At 40.9% G+C, this 21,579-nt stretch overlaps 2 gene segments (V, D, J or C); one reads left to right on the forward strand and one right to left on the reverse strand.

The window, feature by feature from the left end:
- Nucleotides 1-5,124: 5,124 nt before the first annotated feature.
- On the forward strand, nt 5,125-5,603 carry LOC117828341. The segment is given in 2 exon segments: nt 5,125-5,176; nt 5,284-5,603. Coding segments are annotated over 2 exon segments (372 nt in total).
- Nucleotides 5,604-16,078: 10,475 nt separating this feature from the next.
- LOC117827895 overlaps nt 16,079-21,579 on the reverse strand; it is a 75,441-nt gene continuing 69,940 nt past the window's right edge. The window contains 2 exon segments of the V gene segment in view: nt 16,079-16,592; nt 17,298-17,335. Of these exon segments, the coding sequence occupies nt 16,267-16,592; nt 17,298-17,335 (364 nt within the window).

Consider the following 21,579-nt stretch of genomic DNA (forward strand, 5'->3'; position numbering starts at 1 on the left):
AATAAATAAATACATAAGTACATAAATAAATAAATACATAAATAAATAAAAAATGAATAAATGAATAGATGAATAAATGAATACATACATACATACATACATACATACATACATACATACATACATACATACATACATACATACATACATACATACATACATACATACATACATACATACATACATACATACATACATACATAAATAAATACATACATGTTTCTGTGGGATGACGGGAACATTAATGCATCAACTTTGGCATTGCCCTGAGATCCAGAGGCTCTGGATTGATGTAAAATAATTTTTTGTGCAAAATATTTGATATCAATATATCATTATGTCCTACAGTTGCCCTATTGGGAAACAAGAAAGATGGAGTAACATCCAAAGAATTACAACACTTGATCACGTTAGCACTTCTATCTGTGAAACGAGCAATTTTAATGAATTGGAAGTTAAGAAAGAAAAAAAGTGTTTTGATATAGACAGCTGGCTTAAAGATTATTTGGAACTGATCTCTATGGAGCAAGCAGCATCAGCACTTGTAGATCCAGGCAGAGGCTCTTTGAATTTTTTTTTATCAGTGATAGATAAAAGGCCTTGATGGCTCCTATTGATACTTGAGTTTTTACCCCATCAATTTTTTGAATGAACATGAATGTCTACATTTTATTTATTTTATTTTTTCTTCAATTTTCTATCTCTTTATCTATACACTGAACAATATTTACGCTCCACAACCTTGCTCCAATGTCTTGTTCTGGTTATCACATTTGTTTGTTTGGATATTTGTTTGTTTGTTTGGACCTTGTCAAGTCAGAGTTGTGTTGCTGTATTATCATTTTGTGTAATAAAAATAAATATAAATAAATAAATAAATAAATAAATAAATAAATAAATAAATAAATAAATAAATAAATAAATAAATAAATAAATAAATTATATCATAAGGTGTAATCTTGTTTATTTGAAAAAGATTAAGAGAGTCTTGTAAAATTCTCTCATCATCTTCCTGTACATTCTTCTTCTTCCTCTAATTTCCGGCAGGCTTAAAGCAGCCAAGGCGTATTGCATTTACTAACTCGAGCTGCACTTTGGGTCGTTACCAAACATAGCTTTTTTTTGTATCAAACCTATTCCACATATTAACCTCCAGGATCACTGTAATTCCTTTTTATCAGGCTGCCCTAATACGTCTCTAAAGACTCTTCAGCTGGTCCAAAATGCTGCAGCTCGAGTCAAATGTGACCACAGAGAGAGAGAGAGATTAATAAAGGTTATGAGAGGTAATCTACTTTGTGTCCTGTAGGTGGCAGCAGAGGTATGTAGTACTAGTCTCCCCTCTTAGCTCAGTAACCATAAAACCAGTCTGGCATCACTGCTTAACCATGACAGCAGACAGGTTTCACTTCCAAACACAAGAGTAGCAAGTCACATTTTATTCCTCTGATGGATCCTAATAAAAACAATGTTCATTTGTTTTTCTGTTAAGGATGTAATTTGACACATTTGTGTTTCTTCTTAATGCTTTAAACTGATAATATTAAAATAATGATCAGAGCGTTTAAACATTTCTAATAAGAGCATCAGGTGTTCAGTGATCCGTTGATATGAATCATTTCCATAGAGAGCCACTTTGCATCAGCAGCACCATGCTCCAGTGCTCTGGGAGAGTTTATAGTCCTGAGAGTTGAACACTGGATGACTGACAGCTGTCCTTCATCACAACAGAAGCCACAGAAATCCTCCTCCTCCTCCTCATCAAAAACATGACTCTGATCTGCGTCCTCATCTGGACTCTCCTCTGCTGCTGCTTCACAGGTAAAGTCCAGAGAATCAAACTCCTCTCCTCTATGAACATCCGTCCCTCTGAAATGAAGCCCACAAAACCCTGACACTGCTTTATGTTTCTGTCTCTGTATCCTCAGAGTCCAGAGGACAGGCCACACTGACTCAGCCTGCAGCAGTGAGATCTGCTCCGGGAGGCTCCGTCACCATCTCATGCAGGACCAGTCCAACTGTTTATGGTAATAACTATCTGTTCTGGTACCAACAGAAAGATGGGGAAACTCCTAAACTGCTCATCAAGTATGCTAGCACTCGAGAATCAGGTATTCCAGATCGTTTTACAGGCAGTGGATCTGGATCTGACTTCACTCTGACCATCAGTGGAGTCCAGATTGAAGATGCTGCAGTTTACTACTGTCAGAGTCTCCATCAGATCAACAGTCTGTATCTGTGCACACAGTGAAAAAGCGTCGTACAAAAACCTCCCTCAGTCTGACTGAACAGAAACTGAATTGACAGCTGCAGCTGGAAGCTTCTGCAGAGACTGACACACTTCACTTCACAGTATCTTATCAAACACACACCACCATAAAATCATCCTGTATACTGATGATATACAGTTATACTTTACAACACCTTAATTTCCCACTGATTATGTCCACAAAGCAAAACATATTTTTTAAAAATAACTCATTTACTCTTGAAAAATACTCCATTAGATAACTTTGAGTTTACATTTTAACAAACTCATATGACCTGTGTAATTAAGCAGAAGTCCAAACCAAAAGAAATCAGATATAGTAAAGTGAAACACAATCCCCTGTCCTCATCTATTACAGGATAAATATCTGCAGTCTGATTTAATGTCAGTTTTATCTGAGCTGAGTCTTCCAGGTCTTAATGTCTTTAAGACATGCATCTAGTTTAGTTAACTGATTGCTTTCTTCTGGTTTCATTGATAAGTATAACTGAGTGTCATCAACATAACAGTGAAAGTTTATGCAGTGTTTCCTCATCCTAGAGGAAGCAGTTATAAGGTGAAACGAATCGGTCTAAGCACTGAACCCTGTGGAATTCCATGACTGACCTTGGTGTGCTCAAAGGACTTATTGTTGACATGTATTAAACACAAGAAAGTAATCTTTTCATTGAAGGAAATGTTCAGCTTCTGTTGCTTATGATTGATTTTATAGATATAGACTATGTCCAAGAAAAAGGTCACATCCAGTTTATGCTGAAGGGAAAACAAAGCACTGAACACAAAGAGCTGCTGTGAGCTCCTCTGCTCTACAAATAAAAGGGATTGGTCGAGTGATGAACATTATCATTAGTGTGATTTAAGATCCTGTTGGAGTGACTCAGAGCATTTCCATAGAGAGCCACTTTGCATCAGCAGCACCATGCTCCAGTGCTCTGGGAGAGTTTATAGTCCTGAGAGTTGAACACTGGATGACTGACAGCTGTCCTTCATCACAACAGAAGCCACAGAAATCCTCCTCCTCCTCATCAAAAACATGACTCTGATCTGCGTCCTCATCTGGACTCTCCTCTGCTGCTGCTTCACAGGTAAAGTCCAGAGAATCAAACTCCTCTCCTCTATGAACATCCGTCCCTCTGAAATGAAGCCCACAAAACCCTGACGCTGCTTTATGTTTCTGTCTCTGTATCCTCAGAGTCCAGAGGACAGGTCACAGTGACTCAGCCTGCAGCAGTGATCTCTGCTCTGGGAGGCTCCGTCACCATCCCATGTAGGACCAGTCCGAATGTTCAATTTCATTTGAACTACCACCTTTTAGCCTGGCACCAACACAAAGATGGAGAAAGTCCTAAATTGATTTTTTATCGCACACACATTCGAGTATCAGGGATTCCAGATCGTTTTACAGGCAGTGGATCACACTCAAACTTTGCTCTGACCATCAGTGGAGTCCAGACTGAAGATGCTGCAGTTTACTACTGTCAGAGTCAACACTACCTCAACAGTCAGGGAATTTCCACACAGTGAAAAAGCGTTGTACAAAAACCTCCCTCAGTCAAAATGAACTGACAGCTGCAGAGACTGACACACTTCACCGAGGACACACACACACACACATTTCTGACATTCAGTTTTGTGACATATCCTAAAATCTGCAAAAAGACGTTGTTTTATACTTCCTGGTGTCCTCATGAACTAGTCCCTCATCCAATCAGTGGTCAAAGCTGATGTTTTGCTTTGATTACTTTACTGTAAAACCCTTTTGCTAAATCACACACAGTTGTATCCTTTCATTTACAAAGGTTTTATTTTGAGAGGTCATTTTGATAAAACATTGGCTCTCCATTCCAAGAGACTTCATGAGGGCACGTACAGCAAAGACTGCAAAGACTATTGGAATGAAAGAATTTCTTTTTCTTTTTTACTCTGCTGAAAATCCCAATTTTTTAAATCTAAATCTCACCAAATTTGGCACATCCATAAGGCCTGGTGAAACGTTAATGTTTTCCAGGCTTTGCTCATAACTGTTGCAAAATGGATCAATAGGGTCACCTTAAACTTGCAAATAAATGTCCCTACTGAGGATAATTTCATCTTCATGTAATTAATGTGGTCTCATATTTAACATGTTAGGACCCTCAAAAAAAGCATCTTGAACCCATACTGAAAAAATCAACAAGACATCAGCTAATTTAACGTTAATTTAATATTAAGGTGTTATTTTGTTGATGACGAACATCCATGTTTAAAAAAACTACTTCCAGTGACATCATACGATCATCCCCAAAATTGGTCAGTGTGTTGATCACAAGTTGAAAGTTTAAATGTATAAAAAGATTGAGTCTACATCAAAAGGTGTGGCTGTGGCTTTGGGTCAAAGTTTGATTTTTCATATTTGCCAACAAAAATCAATTTTCTAACTCTCATAAAATGTTCCCTGTTCCCCAAATTTTACATCCACATGTTCCAGACTTCTGGTTTGAGTTTCTGGTTGGAAGTCAGACTATCAAACCCTGCATCACATCATGACTCTCCACTGATCTTTGGGTGAAATTTTAAAATACAAACACCAAGATATGAAAACAACCTGCTTCAATATTTACATTTCTTTCCAATAAGACACTGAGTGAATCTTCTGACTAAAGTCTTGTTGGGGTAATAAACTTGATCATGAGTGTGATTTAAGATCCTGTTGGAGTGACTCAGAGCATTTCCATAGAGAGCCACTTTGCATCAGCAGCACCATGCTCCAGTGCTCTGGGAGAGTTTATAGTCCTGAGAGTTGAACACTGGATGACTGACAGCTGTCCTTCATCACAACCGAAGCCACAGAAATCCTCCTCCTCCTCATCAAAAACATGACTCTGATCTGCGTCCTCATCTGGACTCTCCTCTGCTGCTGCTTCACAGGTAAAGTCCAGAGAATCAAACTCCTCTCCTCTATGAACATCCGTCCCTCTGAAATGAAGCCCACAAAACCCTGACACTGCTTTATGTTTCTGTCTCTGTATCCTCAGAGTCCAGAGGACAGGTCACAGTGACTCAGCCTGCAGCAGTGAGCTCTGCTCCGGGAGGCTCCGTCACCATCTCATGCAGGACCAGTCAGGATGTTGATGGTAATGATCTAGCCTGGTACCAACAGAAAGACGGAGAAATTCCTAAACTGCTCATTTATTATACTAGCACTCGAGTATCAGGGATTCCAGATCGTTTTACAGGCAGTGGATCTGGATCTGACTTCACTCTGACCATCAGTGGAGTCCAGATTGAAGATGCTGCAGTTTACTACTGTTTGGGTGAACACTACATCAACAGTCAGTATCTGTTCACACAGTGAAAAAGCGTCGTACAAAAACCTCCCTCAGTCAGACTGAACAGAAACTGAACTGACAGCTGCAGCTGGAAGCTTCTGCAGAGACTGACACACTTCACTGAAGACACACACACAGTATCTTATCAAACACACACCACCATAAAATCATCCTGTATCCTTATGATTAACAGTTATACTTTATGAAAGCCTACATTTCCACTGATTATGTCCATAAAGCCATCACTCATTTATGGGTCTGAGTCCAGGTTTAGTCCATTCATGGGGGGGGGGGGGGGGGGGGGGGGGGGGGGGGGGGGGTCGCCTGCATTGCACAAGGCTTTTCAGGTGAGACAGGATCAGTAAATGTCATGGAGGGAGGAGAGGGAGGCACCGACGACCTCTTCAGCTGCTCTCACGATGTGCTGGAGGGTCATGTTGCAGGATGCAGTGCAGGCCCCTCACCACACAGTGAGGCTGCTGGTGAGAATGCTCTGGATGGTTCCTCTGTAGAAGGTGGGTCTGATGGGGGCTGGGGCTCTGGCTCTTCTCAGCTTATGCAGGAAGTAGAGGCCTTGATGGGCTTTCTTGGTCAGTGATGCAGTGTCGGTGGTCCAGGAGAGGTCCTCAGTGATGTGCACACTCAGGAACTTGGTGCTGCTCACCCTCTCCGTAGCAGAACCATTGATGGTCAGAGGAGAATGCTGGGTGTATCCTCTCCTGAAGTCCACAACCTCCTTCATCTTCTCAACGTTCAGAGAGAGATTGTTGTGTCTGCACCACGAGGCCAGGCGGCTCGACTCGCTTCTGTAGTTTGTCTCATCTTCGTTGTTGATGAAACCCACAACATTCATGTGGTCCTTAATCTTGGTGAAGAGGTTAGAGCTGTACAGCTGTACAGCTGTGGGTCAGCAAGGTGAAGACGAGGGCCCCAACACACATCATTATATTATCCATTATTAAAATATGAATGAATCAAAAGTCGTCAAGCTCACAATCACCTCTGCAACCTTCATTGTTTATAGTTTGAACTGCTTTTTACTAGAAGTTTAAATTCATGATCGAATGCCTTTAATATTAAAGTATGTTGAGTCTATGGTCCCTTGAAGAGATTGGTTGTCGCCTCTGTTTCTGATATTAATGTATGGATGAGGGAGAACTTCTAAACACTTAATGGGGATGAAGAACCAGAAAGGGACCCCTGGTGGAGAGAATACCAACACCAGGAGCTTGGACAGAGCATTTCCATAGAGAGCCACTTTGCATCAGCAGCACCATGCTCCAGTGCTCTGGGAGACTTTATAGTCCTGAGAGTTGAACACTGGATGACTGACAGCTGTCCTTCATCACAACAGAAGCCACAGAAATCCTCCTCCTCCTCCTCCTCATCAAAAACATGACTCTGATCTGCGTCCTCATCTGGACTCTCCTCTGCTGCTGCTTCACAGGTAAAGTGCAGAGAATCAAACTCCTCTCCTCTATGAACATCCGTCCCTCTGAAATGAAGCCCACAAAACCCTGACGCTGCTTTATGTTTCTGTCTCTGTATCCTCAGAGTCCAGAGGACAGGTCACAGTGACTCAGCCTGCAGCAGTGAGATCTGCTCCGGGAGGCTCCGTCACCATCTCATGCAGGATCAGTCAGAATGTTCATAGCTCAAATCATTTAGCCTGGTACCAACAGAAAGATGGAGAAACTCCTAAACTGCTCATTCAGCTTGCTAGCACTCGAGTATCAGGGATTCCAGATCGTTTTACAGGCAGTGGATCTGGATCTAGCTTCACTCTGAACATCAGTGGAGTCCAGACTGAAGATGCTGCAGTTTACTACTGTCAGAGTGTCCATGTCATCAACAGTCAGTGGGTGGGCACACAGTGAAAAAGCGTCGTACAAAAACCTCCCTCAGTCAGACTGAACAGAAACTGAACTGACAGCTGCAGCTGGAAGCTTCTGCAGAGACTGACACACTTCACTGAAGACACACACACAGTATCTTATCAAACACACACCACCATAAAATCATCTTGTATGTTGATGATATACAGTTACACTTAAAAAAAATCTCATGTCCCACTGATTATGTCCATAAAGCAAACAATTTCTAAATACATAATTACTTCCCTCTTGAAAAATACTCATTCGATAACTTTGTGTATAATTTTTCACAGACCCATATGTCCTGTTTAATTAAACAGAATGTTCAGCTTCTGATGGTTTTTAATTGATTTTATAGATACAGACACTGTCCCATAAAATGTCACATCCAGTTCAAGCTGAGAGGAAAACAAAGCACTAGCCACAATGCCAAAGAGCTGCTGTGAGCTCCTCTGCTCTACAATTGGACCTAAAACTCCAAAACTGAAGTTTTATGGAACCATTGGAAGCACAGAGACCAGTAGGAAGATACCTGTAGCTGCAAGGTATCCTGCAGGAGGACGAGCTTGGTCCACTGAGGGATCCAAAATCCAAGTATGTGTTTGTCTGTAGTCAGCACTTTAGTAACTTTAACGTTGTGTTCACGTTATGCAAACAGTGTAAGACTTTCTCAGGCTGCTCTGTGTGCAAATCCCTGAGTGATAGAGCACATGTGTGTTTTATTAATGTATCATTCTTTGTCAAATATGAGCACATCCTAAGCTGCTGCTCAAAGGCACTGAGAGAAGGGCGGTGCAGACACTATCAAGTCCTGAAGACCATTGCTGAAGCCATCAGCACAGGGACTGATTGGGTGAAGTGGTCCCGTCCGTCCAAGGTGGTGACTGTCTCTGTGCTGATGTGCATGCAATGACTCAATCAAAAGTTCTCTGACTCAATATCATATCTGGAACCTTAATTCTTTAATAATTTGAGGATAAATTAACTAACAAGCTTGAATATAGGATCTATGCAACTGATACTGAATCATGCTTCATAAATAATCCTGTGAATGGATTGGTTGAGTAATAAACATTACACACATAAGACCTTGTTGGAGACCATCAATCATTTCCCTGACGCTGCTTTATGTTTCTGTCTCTGTATCCTCAGAGTCCAGAGGACAGTTCACAGTGACTCAGCCTGCAGCAGTGAGATCTGCTCCAGGAGGCTCCGTCACCATCTCATGCATGATCAGTCAGAATGTTGAAGTTTGGAGCAACGACCACATTTTCTCCTGGTACCAACAGAAAGATGGAGAAACTCCTAAACTGTTCATTTATTATGCTAGCACTCGAGTATCAGGGATTCCAGGTCGTTTTGCAGGCAGTGGATCACACTCAAACTTTGCTCTGACCATCAGTGGAGTCCAGACTGAAGATGCTGCAGTTTACTATTGTCAGAGTAAACACTACATCAACAGTCAATCTACGTCAACACAGTGAAAAAGCGTCGTACAAAAACCTCCCTCAGTCAGACTGAACAGAAACTGAACTGACAGCTGCCGCTGGAAGCTTCTGCAGAGACTGACACACTTCACTGAAGACACACACAAAGTATCTTATCAAACACACAACACCATAAAATCATCTTGTATGCTGATGATATACAGTTACACTTTACAAACCCTCATGTTCCACTGATTATGTACAAATAAATGTCCCTACTGAGGTAACCTTCACCTCACTGAATGAAATGTGGTTTGCATATTTAACATGTTAAGCCCTAAAAAAAATAAGCCTCTGGAACCCATACTTAAAAAAGAACAAGACGTCAGCTAATTTGATTTTAATTTAATATAAAGGTTTTATTTTGGCGATGACGAACATCCATATTTGAATAAACTACTTCCAGGGGCGTCATCTTATCCCCGCCAAAATTGGTCAGTGTGTTGAACACAAGTTGAAAGATATAAGTTATCAAAAGATTGAGTCTACATTAAAAGGTGTGGCTGTGGCTTTGGGTCAAAGTTTGATTTTCATATTTGCCAAAAAATTAAATTTTCTAACTCTCATAAAATGTTCTCTGTTCTCCAAATTTTACATCCACATGTTCCAGACTTCTGGTTTGAGTTTCTGATGGGAGTTAAATAAGAGTGAATCTTCTGACTAAGAGCTAAAAAAGAAAGACTTCTCTTGAGTTGAGTCTTTCATCCTTCAACATTATATGAATTAAAATCTTGATTTTCATGAATTGCATTTGTCTTTATGTCGATGATACCCTGTTTATTTTGTTATCTTGAGAAATATCAGATGTTTTCAGATGAATGTTCTTTATGCAGTTTAATAATACATGAACAGAACACATGGATCTTCTTGAAGGTGAGTTATATGAGAGGAAGTTTTTGTTACAGTTTTAAAGAAGTCTTTATTCAACTAAAGCTTCTTATATATCAAGGGAATGATAGACAGGAAGTGAAAATGCACACCACTTTGATGATATACATAATAAAATCTTTATTGTTTTAAAACATTGAATCCATCAGCATGAGTAGAAACAGTGAAATGTTGAAACATGAAACATGTCATGATTGAAAGAGAGAACCAGAGACAGAGAGTTTAGACTGAGAGCAGGAACAGAGAACAAACAGAATCAGGGTCCCAGTGAGTCAGATCAGGACTAGGGACACTGGTCTCTGCTCAGGGACTGTGAGACCAGAGTCTGAGAGCCCTGGGTGGCCTCACAGGTCACAGAGTCCACCTTCATCCACTGGTCTGCAGTGAGGCTCAGGGTGCTGATCCAGCTGTAGAGGCCGTCCTTCTCCAGCACAGCAGGGCTCTTGCTATCCTCCCAGCTGATGCTGCTGCTGCCGCCACCGCCCACCTTCCAGGCCAGACTCCAGCCTGAGGGGAAGCCCTTGTTGGCCACGCACATGACCGTGGCATGCCCCTTCTGCAGCTCCGCAATGGAGGGGGGAAGCACCGTCAGGGTGGGACGCGCATCACCTAGGAGACACCAATCAGCTTAGAGGACAGGGACCACACAGCTATCAATCAAACAGCAGACACTGAGACAGCTTTAATGTTGAAAGTTGAACTTCTGCTTGAAGGAGTTTGTGTCAGGTGTTTTTTCTGCTCCACCAGTCACTCACTCACACATTGTTTCACTTCCCTTTAAGAAGCCTCTCATGCATATCAGCACAGAGACACTCATCATACAGAACCAGCTCAAACACATCAAACTACACTGAAAATTCAATCACATAAAAACTACTGACTGCATTTCAGAGCTCTTCATGAGAATCTAAATTAGAACCAAAAGGATCAAAAAGTGCACAAAATGTTTCAAAACTGTCAAAATTGTAACAACTTCTGATCACACATATCAGAAACCTTCCTCTGCTTTACTTACCAACACAGATAACAAAGTGACTATGACAGATTGTTGAATTCAAATCAAAGATTAAATATTAAAAATGTTGAACAGATGGTGGATTTTTTATAACCTCCAAGTTTTTTAAATTTCAGTTTGAGAGGAACGCTTCAAGATGTGTTCAGTAAAGCTGCTCTGAGTTTAGTTCCACGGCAAAGGAGACATAAAAACAGAAATACTCAAAGTCATGAGGAAATATCGTCCTGAATTAAACATAAAAACATTAAATGTAAATCAATATTTCAGTTGAAGCATTTAGTAGTTGTACAGAAACTTACTTCCAACATCCAGTCTGGTTCCTCCACCAAAAGTCCACCACAGTGATACAAAGTCATTGAGCCGCCGTACAAAAACCTCTGACTGTAGAGAGACACGGCTCTCTGACTCTGACTGAACTAAACCTACCAGCCCTCAAGATGTAACTCCTTCATCAAAGTAAGACAATAAATCAGTTACTCATTAAAAACTGCTCAGCCTTTAAAGTTATTCAATTTAAATTCTCATTTTTTTCTGCAACACTTCAAACTTTCAACGTGAAGTTTGTCTGTTTTCTTAAAGAATTCCCATTTTGAACAAAAAGCTAAGTGATTCATCTCCTACAGATTTCACATTAAAAACAAAGAAGCTCCTGAAACAATAAAGAGTTCATATTTGACTTACTTCCAACATCCAGTCTGGTTCCTCCACCGAACGTGTACCACAGTGATACAAAGTCATTGAGCCGCCGTACAAAAACCTCTGACTGTAGAGAGACACGGCTCTCTGACTCTGACACAAACAAACTCGCTGAAATGAATCTCTGTCTGCAAGTTTTTCAGATCAATTAAAAATAATAAAACACAGACGTCTACTTTAAAACTGCAGCATGCATTTTTTAATATCTTCTTTTCAGATAAATTTAAATGAATCATTACAACAGACATTTCTGGAGACTGTATCCAGAGGCCTGAATAACGAACTGTGATAAACTGGTATTGAAAGATGCTTTAAGTGAAAAAACGGATCCATATACAAAAACTATCATCAGAGTAAAACTACGAGGAGAAATCAAGGACACAAGCTTTAACATCAAACAAACTACAGAAACTAGGAGCAGGCCGTTCTGTTCTTATGGACTGACACTTGTGTCCTCATGTTGATCTATTATCTTCTTTATGTTTATTGAAAAAGCTGTTTTTCAACAATTGAACAATTATCGAATGATAAATGACTGTTTTGATGTCTTCCAATCAGGATTTCGATCACATCACAGCACAGAGACCGCTCTAGTCAAGGTCCTCAATGATATTCATTTAAACACAGACAATGGCAAAATTTCAGTTTTGGTATCACTTGATCTTAGTGCTGCTTTTGACACAGTTGACCACAAGATACTACTGGACAGACTTTAAAACTGGGTGGGACTCTCTGGTGCAGTACTAAATTGGCTTAAGTCCTATTTAAATGACCAGGACTATTTTGTGTCTATAGGTAAATACACATCTGAACGGATGAAAATCGTATGTGGAGTACCTCAGGGATCCATTCTGGGGCCTCTGCTATTCAACATCTACATGCTCCCCTTAGGTCAGATAATAAGAAACAACAAAATAAAATACCACAGCTATGCAGATGACACACACATTTACATCACCATATCACCAGGGGATTATAGTCCCATACAAACACTGAGTAAATGCATTGAACAAATCAATGACTGGACGAGACAGAACTTTCTTCAGTTAAACAAAGAAAAAACTGAAATGATTGTTTTTGGAGGAAGAAAGGTTAAAGGTTACTGCTCAGCTCCAATCTGCACAGATGAAATGTTCAAACCAAGCCAGAAACCTTGGTGTAGTCTTAGACTCAGACCTTAATTTCAGCAGCCACATTAAGACAATTACAAAGTCAGCCTACTATCACCTTCAGAATATATCAAGGATTAAAGGACTCATGTCTCAGCAGGATGCAGAAAAACTCCTCCATGCATTTATCTTTAGCAGACTAGACTACTGTAACGGGGTCTTTACAGGACTCCCTAAAAAGTCCATCAGACGGCTGCAGCTCATACAGAATGCTGCTGCTCGAGTCCTAACAAGGACCAACAAAGTAGACCACATCACTCCAGTTCTTAGATCTCTACACTGGCTTCCTGTCTGTCAGAGAATAGACTTTAAAATCCTGCTGATGGTTTATAAAGCACTGAATGGTTTAGGCTGATCTGCTACTACCTTATGAACCACCTGGACCTCTGAGGTCATCAGGTCCTGGTCTGCTTTCAGTCCCTAGAGTCAGAAGGAAACATGGTGAAGCAGCGTTTAGTCATTATGCTCCACATATCTGGAACACACTCCCTGAAAGCTGCAGGTCTGCTCCAACTCTCACCTCTTTTAAATCAAAGGTTAAGACTTTTTTATTTACCTCTTTTCTTAGATTATTTTAACTCACTTTAAATTAAAATTTTAATGTAATTTTTAATATATTTCTAATTTTCCTTTTCTTTTCTGTTTTATTATATTTGTCATTTTAATTATGTTCTTTTATGCTTGTCTGAATGTTTCCAATTTTTTTAATGTTTTAATGTAAAGCACATTGAGTTGCCCTCATGTATGAAATGCGCTATAAAAATAAAGCTGCCTTGCCTTGCCTTAAATTTAAAATAAATCTCTGGAGAATAACATCCTCCGACAGAATACTCGCAGTGACCAATGAGGGGAGCATACGGGGAAGAGTCATAGCTGAGTTTTTTGCAGCTCACACACATGGCATTGAACGTAAACACAAACGTACTCCATGCCAAGTGGGATACTGAAAATAAAGAGCACCTTGTGGCGTTACTGACCCAGATTCTTTTCCTCCTTTTTGTTGCTACATGACAGAACACACACCGGGACTGCCGGCGGACGACGTCAATCTCCCTCCCTGTTCGTTTATCTTCCGAAGTCACGTTTGATGACGCAAGCCTCTTTGAGATCTCATGTCTGTGCAATCGTTATCACAAACATTAAGTGTGTGGCCTGGAGGTCTTAAGGGATCTACTAGTGTGTGTGTGTTCAGAGGATTGTGATGTTAAAAATCCGTCGTACATGTCCCTGAGTGTGTGGTCTCCTACAGGTTTTAAATAGGTGAAGATCCAAAAGTCGTCTCGTGTGTAGCTAGCTTAACTGATTTCAGTGTAAGTTTCCATCACAGACATCAACCTCATCAAAAACAATGTGATGTAGCTGTTGTGAATACTGCAGCAACACACATACAATGGTTTTCAATATTAAATGGAAACAGAATATTTTTCCCCTCTGCCTGTTGACACTGGTGAAAACGTCAGTGTCCGTCTCAGGCTGCTCTCACAGTCAGCGGGCAGATGTGAGAGCAGCCTGAGGAGCTACCGGACACCGACCATCTCTGTTAGGGAAACAAGACTCAATGTAACGTCTCATTGTTCACAAGCAAGTCCACGATATGTTTAAAAATGATTTAAGAACAGCACATTTATTAAGATGTGGTTGATATTTTATAGGTTTAATGAAGGGATTCAGCAAATGATGAACATCATCATCAGCATGAACACTGTTAGAATCACTCAGAGCATTTCCATAGAGAGCCACTTTGCATCAGCAGCACCATGCTCCAGTGCTCTGGGAGAGTTTATAGTCCTGAGAGTTGAACACTGGATGACTGACAGCTGTCCTTCATCACAACAGAAGCCACAGAAATCCTCCTCCTCCTCCTCATCAAAAACATGACTCTGATCTGCGTCCTCATCTGGACTCTCCTCTGCTGCTGCTTCACAGGTAAAGTCCAGAGAATCAAACTCCTCTCCTCTATGAACATCCGTCCCTCTGAAATGAAGCCCACAAAACCCTGACGCTGCTTTATGTTTCTGTCTCTGTATCCTCAGAGTCCAGAGGACAGGCCACACTGACTCAGCCTGCAGCAGTGAGATCTGCTCCGGGAGGCGCCGTCACCATCTCATGCAGGACCAGTCCAACTGTTTATGGTAATAACTATCTGTTCTGGTACCAACAGAAAGATGGGGAAACTCCTAAACTGCTCATCAAGTATGCTAGCACTCGAGAATCAGGTATTCTAGACCGTTTTACAGGCAGTGGATCTGGATCTGACTTCACTCTGACCATCAGTGGAGTCCAGATTGAAGATGCTGCAGTTTACTACTGTCAGAGTGCACATCACATCAACAGCCTGTGGTCGTTCACACAGTGAAAAAGCGTCGTACAAAAACCTCCCTCAGTCAGACTGAACAGAAACTGAACTGACAGCTGCAGCTGGAAGCTTCTGCAGAGACTGACACACTTCACTGAACACACACACACACACACACACACACACACACACACACAGTATCTTATCAAACACACACCACCATAAAATCATCTTGTATGCTGATGATATACAGTTACACTTTACAAACCCTCATGTCCCACTGATTATGTACAAATAAATGTCCCTACTGAGGTTACTTTCCCCTCACTGTATATCATTTTGTTTGCATATTTAACATGTTAAGATGTACAAAAAAATAAGCCTCTGGAACCCATACTTAAAAAACAAAAACAAGACCTCAGCTAATTTGATGTGAATTTTATATTAAGGTGTTATTTTGGCGATGACGAAAATCCATATTTGAAAAAACTACTTCCAGGGGCATCATCTGATCACCCCCAAAATTGTTCAGTGTGTTGAACACAAGTTCAAAGATATAAGTTATTAAAAGATTGAGTCTACATCTAAAGGTGTGGCTGTGGCTTTGGGTCAAAGTTTGATTTTAATTTTGACAAAAAAAAACAATTTTCTAACTTTCATAAAATGTTCTCTGTTCTCCAAATTTTACATCCACATGTTCCAGACTTCTGGTTTGAGTTTCTGATGGGAGTTAAATAAGAGTGAATCTTCTGACTAAGAGCTAAAAAAGAAAGACTTCTCTTGAGTTGAGTCTTTCATCCTTCAACATTAAATGAATTAAAATCTTGATTTTCATGAATTGTATTCGACTTTATATCGATGATACCCTGTTTATTTGGTTATCTTGAGAAATATCAGATGTTTTCAGATGATTGTTCTTTATGCAGTTTAATAATACATGAACAGAACACATGGATCTTCTTGAAGGTGAGTTATATGAGAGGAAGTTTTTGTTACAGTTTTAAAGAAGTCTTTATTCGACTAAAGCTTCTTATATATCAAGGGAATGATAGACAGGAAGTGAAAATGCACGCCACTTTGATGATATACATAATAAAATCTTTATTGTTTTAAAACATTGAATCCATCAGCATGAGTAGAAACAGTGAAATGTTGAAACATGAAACATGTCATGATTGAAAGAGAGAACCAGAGACAGAGAGTTTAGACTGAGAGCAGGAACAGAGAACAAACAGAATCAGGGTCCCAGTGAGTCAGATCAGAACTAGGGACACTGGTCTCTGCTCAGGGACTGTGAGACCAGAGTCTGAGAGCCCTGGGTGGCCTCACAGGTCACAGAGTCCACCTTCATCCACTGGTCTGCAGTGAGGCTCAGGGTGCTGATCCAGCTGTAGAGGCCGTCCTTCTCCAGCACAGCAGGGCTCTTGCTATCCTCCCAGCTGATGCTGCTGCTGCCGCCACCTCCCACCTTCCAGGCCAGACTCCAGCCTGAGGGGAAGCCCTTGTTGGCCAGGCACATGACCGTGGCATGCCCCTTCTGCAGCTCCGCAATGGAGGGGGGAAGCACCGTCAGGGTGGGGCGTGCATCACCTAGGAGACACCAATCAGCTTAGAGGACAGGGACCACACAGCTATCAATCAAACAGCAGACACTGAGACAGCTTTAATGTTGAAAGTTGAACTTCTGCTTGAAGGAGTTTGTGTCAGGTGTTTTTTCTGCTCCACCAGTCACTCACTCACACATTGTTTCACTTCCCTTTAAGAAGCCTCTCATGCATATCAGCACAGAGACACTCATCATACAGAACCAGCTCAAACACATCAAACTACACTGCAAATTCAATCACATAAAAACTACTGACTGCATTTCAGAGCTCTTCATGAGAATCTAAATTAGAACCAAAAGGATCAAAAAGTGCACAAAATGTTTAAAAACTGTCAAAATTGTAACAACTTCTGATCACACATATCAGAAACCTTCCTCTGCTTTACTTACCAACACAGATAAAAAAGTGACTATGACAGATTGTTGAATTCAAATCAAAGATTAAATATTAAAAATGTTAAACAGATGGTGGATTTTTTATAACCTCCAAGTTTTTTAAATTTCAGTTTGACAGGAACGCTTCAAGATGTGTTCAGTAAAGCTGCTCTGAGTTTAGTTCCACGGCAAAGGAGACATAAAAACAGAAATACTCAAAGTCATGAGGAAATATCGTCCTGAATTAAACATAAAAACACTAAATGTAAATCAATATTTCAGTTGAAGCATTTAGTAGTTGTACAGAAACTTACTTCCAACATCCAGTCTGGTTCCTCCACCAAAAGTCCACCACAGTGATACAAAGTCATTGAGCCGCCGTACAAAAACCTCTGACTGTAGAGAGACACGGCTCTCTGACTCTGACTGAACTAAACCTACCAGCCCTCAAGATGTAACTCCTTCATCAAAGTAAGACAATAAATCAGTTACTCATTAAAAACTGCTCAGCCTTTAAAGTTGTACAATTTAAATTCTCATTTTTTTCTGCAACACTTTAAACTTTCAACGTGAAGTTTGTCTGTTTTCTTAAAGAATTCCCATTTTGAACAAAAAGCTAAGTGATTCATCTCCTACAGATTTCACATTAAAAACAAAGAAGCTCCTGAAACAATAAAGAGTTCATATTTGACTTACTTCCAACATCCAGTCTGGTTCCTCCACCGAACGTGTACCACAGTGATACAAAGTCATTGAGCCGCCGTACAAAAACCTCTGACTGTAGAGAGACACGGCTCTCTGACTCTGACACAAACAAACTCACTGAAATGAATCTCTGTCTGCAAGTTTTTCAGATCAATTAAAAATAATAAAACACAGATGTCTACTTTAAAACTGCAGCATGCATTTTTAATATCTTCCTTTCAGGTAAATTTAAATGAATCAATACAACAGACATTTCTGGAGACTGTATCCAGAGGCCTGAATAAAGAACTGTGATAAACTGGTACTGAAAGATGTCTTAAGTGAAAAAACGGATCCATATATAATTAAAGCTGCAAGCGGCGATGAATTGGCCCTCACACAACAACACTGTCTGCCTGTGCACAAGCTGTTACTGTGCTTCAGGTACAACCAACATGACCTTAATCAGGCCTAGGTTCAAACTATGATCAAACGTGTGCAGTTTGAAACACAGCATACATTGTAGTACTGCTTTTGACCAGAAGGCTAGGCTACAACTTTAATGAAGTGTTCATCTGAAGGAACGTTTGTGACAGATCATCATATAAGCAGTTATGATGGGAAGCATGTGAAAAATATTTTATGAGAGGAAATACCTCATGTGTCCCATAGGTGCCACTAGTCCTATGAGCAAACTGAATATGTAGATGAGCTCAGGCTGGGACCTCGATGACACATGTCAAATTTGGCAGAGATCGGAGATTGTATGTAAAAGTCGGTACCACTTATTTCCAGAAGGTGGCGCTATGACTGTATTAGACAAATTAACCCATAGATGTGTTGAGGGGTAGACCTTCATCATGAATGTGAAATTTGAAAGAGATTGAATTCTGTATGATGGAGCTACAGATGTTTCAGTTTCATGGAGAGACATCAAAGTTTGAGGTGTCGCCAGAGACACGCCCCTTAACGACAGGTCACACTGGTGAGCAGTGATGCTTCATGAAGGTGTGAAGAGCTTTACTGAGCACATTAGACTGGAACACGTTCAAAAGAGGAGGAGCTATACGTCACAAAGTACACATGTGAGTTCCAGTTGCCAGTAGGGGGCGCTATCAGATATAAGTGAATATTAGTACATAAATATGTTCAGAACAGCACACTTCTCATGCATGACCAGTTTGGTCCTGATCCAACATTGTATGTGAGAGTTAAAAAGGTTTAAAGTTTTTGGCAGATTGCCAAGAAAACCTCAAACTTTGACCCTCTGGCACGCCCACATCTATTGACGTCCGGATTTTCTCTTGATAACCTTTAATGGTCAATGCATTCACTACAGAATGTGCCTGGTTTGGGTTTGATGGGAGAAAAAAAAGGTCTAGGATAAGTTCTCTTAAATACGTACCCTTGCAAATTCGGGTGTCAGAATTTAAAAAGAAGACGGCCGACCTCCTGTTGGGATTTCACCACGACGTTAAGAGGCTTTTGTGTAGGTCTTGGCCCGATAGATATGGGAAAAAAATTCCATGCATGTAGGTTGAACTGGGTTGAGGGGCTGGCCTTTTGAAAAGTGAAAAATTGAAGGGGGCGCTATTGAGCCATTTTGGGGACTTTTGGAACGGGACCAAAAGAATATCAAATTTTTCACCAGGCCTGATGAGTGTGTAAAGTTTGGTGAGTTTTGGGGCATGTTGAAGGCTCCAAAAGGCAATTCACTGTGGAGGTAGAAAGAAAGAAAGAAAGAAAGAAAGAAAGAAAGAAAGAAAGAAAGAAAGAAAGAAAGAAAGAAAGAAAGAAAGAAAAATCCACAGGTTCCAACAGGAGTAAAAATACAAGGAGTAATCAAGGACACAAGCTTTTAAATCAAACAAACTAAAGAAACTAGGAGCAGGCCGTTCTGTGCTTATGGACTTACATTTGTGTGCTAAATCATCGTGTGTAAATGTCAAAGCTGAGGCATAATCACAGGGACTGAAGAAAACCATTTCTAATAAACAAAATCTTCTTAAAATCAATATTTTTGTTTACTTGTGTCTTAAGTTGGTAGCTTGGTTTCAAGCAGGATCTTGTAAAGTGGTCATGCACATTAGAATCCTGACAGGGTGAGAAGGACTCCAATAAAAAAACACTTGTTCACTACTTCTCTTTCCTCTGTATGTTTATAGTTTGAACACCAAATTTGTTCATATGTGACTTATTGAGAACTGAATATTTAATGAATGATCCAGGAAAGGGATTAGTCAAATAATAAACATTATCATGGTTATCTAAATCCCTGTTAGAGTGAGTCAGAGCATTTCCATAGAGAGCCACTTTGCATCAGCAGCACCATGCTCCAGTGCTCTGGGAGAGTTTATAGTCCTGAGAGTTGAACACTGGATGACTGACAGCTGTCCTTCATCACAACAGAAGCCACAGAAATCCTCCTCCTCCTCATCAAAAACATGACTCTGATCTGCGTCCTCATCTGGACTCTCCTCTGCTGCTGCTTCACAGGTAAAGTCCAGAGAATCAAACTCCTCTCCTCTATGAACATCCGTCCCTCTGAAATGAAGCCCACAAAACCCTGACGCTGCTTTATGTTTCTGTCTCTGTATCCTCAGAGTCCAGAGGACAGGTCACAGTGACTCAGCCTGCAGCAGTGAGATCTGCTCCAGGAGGCGCCATCACCATCTCATGCAGGACCAGTCAGAGTGTTTACAGTAATAGCTATCTGCACTGGTACCAACAGAAAGATGGAGAAATTCCTAAACTGCTCATTTCAATTACTAGTACTCGAGCATCAGGTATTCCAGATCGTTTTACAGGCAGTGGATCTGGATCTGACTTCACTCTGACCATCAGTGGAGTCCAGAATGAAGAAGCTGCAGTTTACTACTGTCAGAGTTTTCACTACATCAACAGTCAGCATGTGTACACACAGTGAAAAAGCGTCGTACAAAAACCTCCCTCAGTCAGACTGAACAGAAACTGAACTGACAGCTGCAGCTGGAAGCTTCTGCAGAGACTGACACACTTCACTGAAGACACACACACAGTATCTTATCAAACACACACCACCATAAAATCCTCCTGTAAGCTGATGATAACAGAGATTTACTTTATGAAACCCTCATTTGCCACTGATTATGTCCATAAAGCTATTACTCATTCATGGGGCAGAGTCCAGGTTTAGTCCATGCAGGGGGTACTATGGGGAGGGGGGGCAGAAGAGGGAGAAAGTTCAGCATCCTAGCTGCCTGTTGGATGAAGCTGTCTTTCAGTCTGCTGGTCCTGTCCGGGGGACTTAGTAGTCTCCTTCCTGATGGCAGCAGGCTGAAGAGGCTGTGTGACGGGTGGGTCGGGTCACCTGCATTGCACAAGGCTGCTCTCACGATGTGCTGGAGAGACATGTGGCAGGACGCAGTGCTGTCTTCTAAATGTTCAGAGAGATTGTTGTGTCTGCACCACAAGGCCAGGCGGCTCAACTCGCTCCTGTAGTTTGTCTCATCTTCGTTGTTGATCAGACCCAAAACATTCATGTGGTCCGCACACTTGGTGAAGAGGTTTAAGCTGTGCAGTGATGGGTCAGCAAAGTGAAGACGAGGGGCCTCAGCACACATCATTATATTATCCATTATTAAAAGATGAATGAATCAAAAGTCTTCAAGCTCACCATCACCTCTGTCGTGGAATTGTCATAGTCTTATATATATATAGGTTAGAATGTTTAACACTTGTATCTTTCCAGTCTAAGTGTCAGGTGCAGAGTTACTTCCTTCCAATGTCATCTGAATCTACTGGGTGATAGGCGAGACAGGGTCACTGTAGTAATCAAGGTCTTTCTCTCTCCTCCTGTCTTTATCTGTATGTTGTGACCGACTTAGTGTCTCCAGACTAGAGCACCGCTCTTCTTCCCGATTGCTTTGTTTC

The sequence above is a fragment of the Notolabrus celidotus genome, chromosome 16 (assembly GCF_009762535.1).
Source record: "Notolabrus celidotus isolate fNotCel1 chromosome 16, fNotCel1.pri, whole genome shotgun sequence".
In the NCBI taxonomy this organism is placed as follows: Eukaryota; Metazoa; Chordata; class Actinopteri; order Labriformes; family Labridae; genus Notolabrus; species Notolabrus celidotus.